The sequence below is a fragment of the Oxyura jamaicensis genome, chromosome 5 (assembly GCF_011077185.1).
Source record: "Oxyura jamaicensis isolate SHBP4307 breed ruddy duck chromosome 5, BPBGC_Ojam_1.0, whole genome shotgun sequence".
Lineage (NCBI taxonomy): Eukaryota > Metazoa > Chordata > Aves > Anseriformes > Anatidae > Oxyura > Oxyura jamaicensis.
This window is the reverse complement of record NC_048897.1, coordinates 28,526,205-28,535,897: the sequence shown is the minus strand read 5'-3', so window position 1 is coordinate 28,535,897 and position 9,693 is coordinate 28,526,205. Positions and strand designations below refer to the sequence as shown.

The 9,693-nt window shown below is 42.2% G+C and overlaps 1 protein-coding gene across 1 annotated transcript; it reads right to left on the bottom strand.

Moving 5' to 3' along the window:
• Window positions 1-2,858: 2,858 nt before the first annotated feature.
• On the bottom strand, window positions 2,859-9,351 carry LOC118167879 (proto-oncogene Mas-like). The gene is made up of 2 exons (XM_035327759.1): window positions 9,217-9,351; window positions 2,859-5,303 (listed from the first exon to the last, which is right to left on the bottom strand). Exon 2 carries the CDS (start codon window positions 5,280-5,282, stop codon window positions 4,329-4,331), a length of 954 nt encoding a protein of 317 aa, XP_035183650.1. The 5' UTR covers window positions 5,283-5,303; window positions 9,217-9,351; the 3' UTR covers window positions 2,859-4,328.
• Between the last annotated feature and the right edge of the window lie 342 nt (window positions 9,352-9,693).

Below are 9,693 nucleotides of genomic sequence, written 5' to 3'. Positions count from 1 at the left end.
AAGTGCAAAAGCAGTTGCCCATCAGCCCTGAGGCCAGTTAGCATTTTGGTGGCAGCAGTTCCCCTCCTGGTCTAGTGGTGAGTCTACCAACCCAAGATCCTAATGTGTAATGTGTGAAGCAATGAATTTTAACAATGAAGTTATATGTAAGTCCATCCTCATATCATAGTTCATGATTTGTTTATATTTGCTTCTGATTCCCCTTCTCATTAGCATCTAAAACATAGAGCAATATCAGCTAGGAGAGATCTACATTCTTACCACTATACATTCCTATTCTGCGTGACATTCTCCTCAACGAACGTATCCCATCAAATTTTTAGCTGGTCACTACATATTGCCCACACACATTTTCTTTCTACAAACAACAGTAGCTTTTTTTTTTTTTTTTTTTTTTTTTTTTCATCCATTGTCCAATGAAGAATAGCCCAAGAGGCTCAAGAGCTTTGTTGTGCTGTAGGTAATTTCTGAAGAGTAAAACAAAGACGGAAGGAGACAGCTCCTGTAGAGCAACAGTGGAGGGAGGAGTCACCTCAAAGAATAGCGTCAGCAGGTTGAGTTCCGAGGAGCTGTTCTCCGAAAGTAAGTGACCTGAAGTTTGCCAAGTTTAGTTAGATTGGTCTAACAAAAGGTCACCTTTCCCTGCCAACAGAGCTTCACTTCTCTCCTTAGCCCACCTTGTTGACAAAGATACATTTTCTTTTTAGATACTATAACATTTTCTGCCTTGTTTTCTAAATAGTCCAAATTCAGTTCTGTCCAGTTCAGTTCTAGGGAAGATGTACTGGTACTTTACTAAGCTAAATGGGAAAAGCAGAATAATAGCATGTGTGCTTTCAAGTTTGTGGTAATTTTAACATCTTAAATAGCATTACAGTTTTACTTCCACTCTCAGATGATATCTATTCTGTTAACCAAAATGAATGACCTATTGAGGACTGACTCTGACAGGACAGATGCCATGGAGAGTATACAAGAGCCCATGGAACAGCATGGAACAGCTCTTTTCCTTGGCTGAATTCCCTGAATTAACCCCACTTGAGTTCCTACAGCTTTACTGCAGGGATATGTCACACCGTTAGAGATACGCTCAGGATGTATCCTCAGTTGCCTGAGCTGGGGATGGAGGAGGGAGAAAAGGCCTCATTGCAGCTGTTCAGGTGCTTTTTGAAGGTACACAAAAGGACTGAAAATAGAATCAATCATAGAATGGCTTGGGTTGGAAGGGAACTTTACAGATCATCTAATCCAACACCCCTGCTAGGAACAGGAACACCTTGTATCAGATCAGGTTGCCCGAAGACCCAGTCAGCTTGGCGTTGAATACTTAAAAGCATAGGGGATCTACAACCTCTTTGGACAATCTTGTCCACCACCCTTGTGGTTAAAACTTCTTCCTAATGTCTAACTTAAATCCAACCTCTTTCAATTTGAATCCATTATGCATTGTCCTATCACTACAGGCCTTGGTGAAAATTCTTTCACCATTGTACCTGTAAGTATTAAATGTATTACCCTTTAAGAATTAAAAGGCTGTAGTAAAGTCTCCCTTTAGTCATCTCTTTTTCAAGGGTAAGTGAGGAATTCTGTCATAAATGTACTTTTGGGCAGGAGAATGTACTTGAACAGCACAAATTCTGTTCATATGCCTCCCCCCATCATCCTCCAAAAGATGTTTTGATGTTGTGATTACCTGACTTTTTCACCTCTCTTAGACCAAATTAAACAGAGTTTAGGATCAGACTGAGTCCTTTATCTACAACTTCTTGCCACTTTGAAGTGGTAGGTCACCCAGAAGGACTGGGTGACTGTCTTTGACGGTTAAGCTTTTAAAGCATACAATCTGTAGGGCCTGCAGTGAGGTTTCTGTAATGTTCTCACCAGCAAACATGATGGCACTGTTGTATCACCTCTACTCTTTTTTGTGCCTGGTCCCAAGTTGCTCTGTGGGTTGTGAGACACCACTTGGCTGTGAGTTCATGCACCTAAACACTGCAAAAGAAATCTAGAGGCACCTGCCCCCCTTTGTACCCCTAGATAGCTGACCCTGATGCTCCCCCTCCAAGGACGACATAGCCTTCCCTCTCTCTAACTGCTGCCCCTTTCTTCCTGTGAATCTCCATGAAAGGTGCAAGAGTGGGAATTTGGCATCTGATGCTGGGGAAAGCTGCAATGGGAAGGCTGCTCCTTTCAGGCATGTAGGCCAAGTTGATGAGAACACTCAAAACTTACACCCTGGGCTGGCTGTCTCCTTTCAGTTGTCCCCAGGGAGGCAGAACTGTGGGCTTTTTTCAGAAGTACTGGTGGCCCTTGAAGAGTGTACTGTCCTCATGCATGACCACTGATCTTCTGGGTGCCTTGGGGGTCTTTCCCAAGAGACACTAAGCAATTCAGAGGACAATGATTATGTTCTCCCTGGTAGGCTGAGTTAGCTATCTTGGTGTTAGTTCAGGGTGGAAGATGTTCCCCATTTCATTGCAGATCCTATCACTGACTTCTTTTGGACCACAGGAAATGCACTGCAAATATCTGGCAGATGGCACCTCGGAGAGTGGCTGTCTCATACCATGCATGGTTAAGGGTGTCTACAGTTGTCATTTATATCCAAGCATCACCTTTTAAGGTAATGCCCAGGGTTGGAGGTAAATGGTGTGCTCACACTAAACGCCACGTGTCTTCATGATGGGTGTGTTTAAGGGATAAACTGTCAGGATAGAAAATTTTTCAAGGTTTGTATACTATATGTTTTTATCAGTTGACGTCTTCTTCTGAGCACAGAAATGTTTAGTTTTTAATAGAACTTTTTTTTCCTTAATTTTTCTGAAAGGCTTGTAACATTTTTAATAATAAAGGAAATGAACTTCTGTTCTCCCAATGAGAAAATCATTACAGATATTAAAAGGAAAACATTTTAATATGTATTCTGATAAATGGATGGTCTCTTCCCAACTCCAGTAGAGGTTGGAAGAACAAAAAATCTTACTAAAAATAATTGATGGCATAGACCTAATTGCAGAAAAATAGCATTAAAATTTAAAGAATAATAGAAATGGAACTCAATTTTCAGCTTTCAGGAACTGTAAATGGGAAGCAAAAAGCAGCCACAGACATTAGGGTGACCACTAGTTTTAATTGTTGTTTTTCAATATTAATAAAAAGACAAATGAACAGAGAAAAGAAAATAGACAGGAGAAGAAGGGAAGTTTCCTTTAGGAACATATTTGCAGATGAATGCATGAAGAGGAAGCCTATAAAGTTTCTCAAAGAAAATTACTTGTGTTGCCCTCTTCTGTTAATTTAAGTTGAATGAGCAAATATTGGGCAGTCTTATAGTCCAACATTTCAAATAATCATATCTTGCATCTCCAGGAATTAGGTCTCGAGATTTTATGTATTTATTTATTTATTGTAAATTGTGCTATTTGTTTAATTTTCTTCTGTTTCCTATTTTTTCATTATCCTTGACGTTATTTCTAATGGTAGGTCAGGAAATGTTAGAGGCCATGGGTTCTTATGTCATTCTTAAAGGAAGAAATAACAACCCAATGTATGTTGTAGTTAAATGCAGATACTTTGTGCTGTGTTGGAGGAAGCTAAAATAATATGCAACTCCAGCTCTGTATTGCTTTGAAATACAAGAAAACAGAGCATGCAACTCGGTGCATGAAGTTGCAAAGAACGTTGGTAGGGGTTGGAGCCCTTTTCTGCTACATCACAACTCTGCGGTATGAAACACTCCCTAGCTAATAGGAGAAAGGGACTTCCGGAGCATAAAGCATTTCACTATTTGAAATGCTTACATTAGGAAGCAAAGAATCATGCACCCTACAAGCCGCAAAAGGCTTCATGTATTGCTGAGATACACATACTTAAAATTAAGGGAGATAGACTGTCCTACAGGAAATTCTTGGTTGATTTCAAAGGAGTTGGATGAATCCCATATCATCTTCAGAGATCCAAGTAAAAAATTAACTATTCATTCATAACTATTTATGAATGTCAATTTTGTCTTGCTCTGAAAGATGGACCTTTATTGGGTGAGCTGTAAACCCTGGATGGGAGTACACTGATGAAATACAGGCATCAAGACATTTCACCTTATCACATCAAAATAATTTAATAGTCACTGAAAATAAATAGGCACTTTCAGTGTAGTCCTAATACAGATGGAGCTTCAAATAACTAGCGGAAGGATAGACGTCCCCAATGACGACATTGAAGGTTAGGTGAGAGGATCCGCCTCCCCGAATACCTCAAAGTTCTTCAGTTCTGTAAGCAGTCAGCCCTCAACGCCAGAGCGCTGTCACTGTGTTAGGCACAGCAGGGTATTAGGAGGACATAGTTACTGTGTCACGGGTTTCCCGTTCATCTTTGTCATCTGCTGAATCTTCAAAGGCCCTCTGGAATGCCAGTCTTAGGGCAAACTTGATTCTCCGATCCCTGTAGCTCCCCACAAGGAAGTAAATGACCGGGTTGAGGCTGCTATTCACGCAGGACAGCACAAAACCAATCTCAGGGGAGTAGAGAAATTTGTAGCCCAAGAAATCAAAGAGGATCAGGACGCTCAGAGGCACAGCAAAAATGAGGAAGAAGAGGACAGTGAGCATGATGACAGTGAAGAGCCTGCCTGTTCGGAAGTGCTGGGAGCTGCACTTGACTCTGAGGAAGAGGGTCAGGCTGAAGAGCAGCATAAGGGGTGTGCAGAAGAGGAAATCCAAGACTCCAATGGTGATCAGCAGGGGCCAGCAGCTGCTGGAGGGGTGAATGGTACACAATACATATCCGAGTGTGTTCAGCAGCAGGGAGAGACCCCAGAGCAGACCGGCAATGATGCTGGACAAGTGCTTTGGGCGGTGGCTTCGGCACCATATTGGACAGAGGACGGACAGGCACCTCTCAATGCTGATGGCCGTCAGGAGATACAAGCCAGTCCCATACATGAAAAGATCCAGGAAGAGGAATATCCCAAACTGCACTCCCACGTTGAACTGCATCAAGTACTTAACTGTCTCGATGGCAATGCAGAGCAGATACCCAAAGTCGGCAGCAGCTAGGTTTAGGATGTAGACAGTGAAGTGGTTTCTGCGGATGCGGAAGCCAAGGTACCATATGACCATGCCATTTCCCACCATCCCACAGGCAGCACTGATGAGGCAGAAGCTTTCCATGAACTTGAGGACAGCATAAGATGGCTCTGCCTTTCCTGCAGCACCAGTGTGATTAGCTCCTTGAGCCTGGCTGTCTGCATTTGGAAGGAAGAATGATGTGGTTGAAGTATTCATTATGGGTGATTTCACACAGACCTGTAAGCAGAGAGAGGTGGTAAATCTCATGTGACTTTCCCTCTTGATAACTTGGTGGCGTTTCCAGAGTCGTTCCAGTTTTTTGTAGCCAGAGCTAGATTCAAGGAGGGATTGCAGTGCTCGGAGTGCAGTGTTTTAAGGCACTGTTCAAAGCATTGCATCTGAGGCCACATTCCGTATGACATGTAGGACAAGTTAAATTACAATGTGTTTGTCACTTTTTTGATTCATGTTGTGAGGGTCTTTTTACTGTCAGTAATGGGAAACAAATATCTTAAAACGAGCGATCGTAACTCAGATAAATCATGCCTGAAAAGTACATGTTTTTCTTCTCTGAACAAAAAGAGAACCCAGTGTTAACAACTCTGGTATCATTGTCTTTGCTTCATGCTGCTAGGATTAAGTGAGCTGAATTTTGCCAAAAGTGTGTAAAAGTTGCAGGCAATCAGTATACAAGTTTAAGCAGTATTACAGCCGATTGAGTTTTCTCTTATACATATGTGCAGAAAACTTGGTAAAGACTACTCAAAATAGCTAGTAGTTTTTTGCTTTGATGACTGATTTAGATTTTAGTAAGGTGTAGTCTAGTATGATTGTTTTTTCTCGAGTCCTATGTACAAACAATAAGCAATTAAGTCTGACAGAATCAGCCCTTAATAATTTCCTTCTCAGAGAGAAACTGTAAGAACCGTATGTGGGACAAAATGTCTGACCCTCACAGGATACTGGAATTCATAGAATCACAGAATGGTTTGGGTTAGAAGGGACCTCAGAGATCATTTAGTTTCACTCTCCCCTTCCACAGGCAGGGACACCTCCCACCAGACCAGGTTGCTCGAAGTCCCAACCAGCCTGGCCTTGAACACTTCCAGAGATGGGACATCCACAGCTTCTCTGGGCAACCTGTTCCAGAGCCTCACCACACTCTGAGTAAATAATTTCTTCCTTACATCTAATCTAAATCTACTGTCTTTTAGTTTAAAGCCCGCGCCCCTTGTCCTGTCACTACACTCCCTGACAAACAGTTCCTCCCCAGCTTTCCTGTAGCCCCCTTCAGATACTGGAAGGTTTTTGTAAGGTCTCCCCAGAACCTTCTGTTCCTCAGGCTGAACAACCGCATCTCTCTCAACCTGTCTCCTTAGCAGAGATGTTCCAGACCTCTGAGCATCCTCTTGGCCTCCTCTGGACCGGCTCCAACAGGTCCATGTCTGTCTTATGCTGTGGTCTCCAGAGCTGAACACAGTGCTCCAGGTGGGGTGTCACAAGAATGGAGCAGTGGGGAGAATCACCTCCCTCAGCCTGCTGGTCATGCAGCTGTTGATGCAACCCCAGATGGTTGGCTTTGTGGGCTACAAATGCACATTGCTGGCTCATGTTGAGATAAGTATTTAATAATTATTAAATACTTATTTCACCCTGTTCCCTGAGGAGTTCATTCTCCTCCTTTCCCCATGATAATGGGATCTGAATGAGAATCTTGCAAAAGATTCCAAACCAAGCCAACTAACCAACCAACCAACCAAGCAAACTAAAACAAAACCTCAAGCCCAAAAGTAGAATTCACACCACCATTTATTTTTTTTGGCTGACGAGGTCAAACAGTGTGATCCTTATCATCTTTGCCTACCAGCTATTTAGACTTGGAAAAGTGGAGAAGTGCCTTGAAGGACAGCAGCAAGAGATAGTTAAAAAGAAAAAAGGAACAAGTCAAAATGGGGAGAGCTGGAAAGAGGTGAATCATTGAAATGGCACAGTGGTTTCTTCCCTCTTTGTAAAATGCTGCAACATGCTTGCAGACAGATTACCTTAACAAGTGAAGTGTTATAAATTCAGTCATCATAGTTTCATCTTGCCACTCCAAACACACCCTCTTCAGTACTACATCGACCAAGACAAGATAAATGCATGATGCAGATGGTTTCCTTGCCCAGCTGATGGCTGGGGACAGAGGAAACAATATTGCTGCATTAGCCTGTGGCAGGCACATGCTTGGTTGGGCGTCCAACTGGGACAATTACTCCTAGCTTTCTCCATTAAAAATGCAAACATCTCATGTAATATAACCATTAAAGCTTCAATTTGAATTAACGAACGTTTATGAACACCTCCAGGATTCATGTATTTTTTCCCAAGATAGGTGTCTAAGAGAGGCATGCAGTCACCTGCCTGTCTTTCCTGACAGCTGATACATTGCAGAGTGCCAACTTTAGCGAGAGGTTTAATGTGCAGACAGCCAAGGGATCGGAGGTGACTTCCACTCTTAACTTCATCACAGCTTGCAGGGTGAGAAAACTTTAGGGTTTACTGAAAACAGGGAACTTCTGGCACCACACCATATTCTTTTTAGGAAGATGGGTATTTCCGTCCACAGCTATTAAGTGACATCATATGCTTCTAGTGTTAAGACTTCAGAGACCAATGGTCTCTAAAGAAAGAATTTAAGTACATACTGAAAGGGGCTGTGAAAAACAAAAATCATCATCTCCTTCTGAACACACAGAATTTCTGTTTCAGCACGGTGTGTTTCACAACAGGTGTGTAAGCCCTGCATGAAACATCCCCAAGTCAAAACTCACGTTCTCTTTCTTTACCTGGGGAGGGTAGCATACCACCTGACCAACAACACTAGCAAGCCTCGGTCTCCCTGAACATTTATAGCAAGCAAATTGAAAATATATGGTCTTATAACTTTGTTCACTTCCTCTCTATCTGCTTTTTGGGTGGCAGCAGGACTCTCACAATGACAAATTAGCAGACCTTGATTCACAGTGGAAAGTAGCTGAAGCAGCCTCTAATTCTGTGATCTGAGTCTGCTGCAAGGAGAAAGGAAGATCCAGTGGTTAAATGCTTTTCTAGCCTTTAGAAGATTCAGTGCAGTACTGTCCTCTTCCACAATCTGTCTGTGTGACAGCAAACTTTGAATTGGTTTAAAGAGGACCCAAACATGTGAGTGTCACTTGGCTCTCTCTAAGCCCTTTCCAGCCTTCTGACCAGGTGCCTGTGTTAGGAAAGCAGTCATTCAACCTCCCCGCTGCAGTTGTCTCCAGAAGGCAGTTCACCTCATCCTACAGCGATGTGTCTGTCTGTGCTGGGAATTCAGACAATGGCAGGCAATTAGCTCTCTAAGTTAAACTGATCAAGCAGATTTTCCTAATGCTAAATGCCATGGTGTTATGCCATTGATAGTATATGCATAAAGACTGCCAGGTGCAGATACTAGCTGTAAGGGAAGTCCTGTGGATAGATGACAAAACATCAATAATTTTTCATTCCACTATAATGGAATTGAAGAAATCCTTCTTTGACCTCTGTAGACTGTGGAAAAGAAGACCAAAAAAGTAACATGTTTCTTACATAGCTATTTTATCAGATCCTACTTCCTTAATAAAACATTATTAGTGAAAGCTTGCATCCAACAGCAACAAACTGAGTCTACATGACCTTTCACTCCCTTGAGATTAAACATGCTGCCTGTGGTTTACAAGCTGAGTACTACATAGTTCTTGTGGCAGATGTCAGTCTGAACAGCCTTGACACCACAAAGTCATTTTAGAGTATGGATATGAAGTTAAGCTGCTGTGTTTTCTGGGCTAATCTTAACTGATCATCTAAGATGAAAACTTCTAATGCTAGGTCTCTGAATAGTGGCATCTTCTATTACAGAGGTGTATTTAAAGCAACACAATAACACTTGTTCATGAAAATGGCTCACCAGAATGAAGCTTTCCCTAACTTGACAATGATCAAGGCAGTTATGTGTCTATAGCCAATTTCTAACCCTCAGGAGAGGGAAATGTGTGATTTCCTTTCTTCCATTTTTTTCTCCTCCTGTCCCATTCCATCTCTGCAAAAGCATGACAGAAAACATCAGACCAAGTGCAATGGCAAAGATAGTCATCTAAGAATTTCTCACCTTTTTGCGAATTCCTTGGAACTTCAGTGGCTGATTTGCAGCAGCTGCCTGGTATGGATCTGCTGGGGAAAATTATAACCTGAATCCTGTGACATGTGGTCCAGATAAAATGCTGGTGTCATTGCTCATGTCAGCACTGTAGTGCCAGGCTATTTAGCCACTGTTTAAAAAGCCATGGTCGATGCAATATCTGAGAGCCAGCGAATCACTGTCTGGAGGAAACATTAGTTTCTTGTGTGTGGTCACTTATATCTGAACTACTTCCCCTTTCCCTCTCTGTAGAGAACCTGCCACTCTCATGTCTTAGGAAATGCATTTTTACCACTTCTCCCTTCTTCAGCCAGTCTAACAATACAAAAAAAGCAAAAACTTTATGTCCAAAATTATATTTTGCCTCTTATACTTTTGCCTCACTTCCCACATGCATCCATCCTTGGGATGCTCTAGTTTCATAGTCCATGTAGAAGATGCCTTACT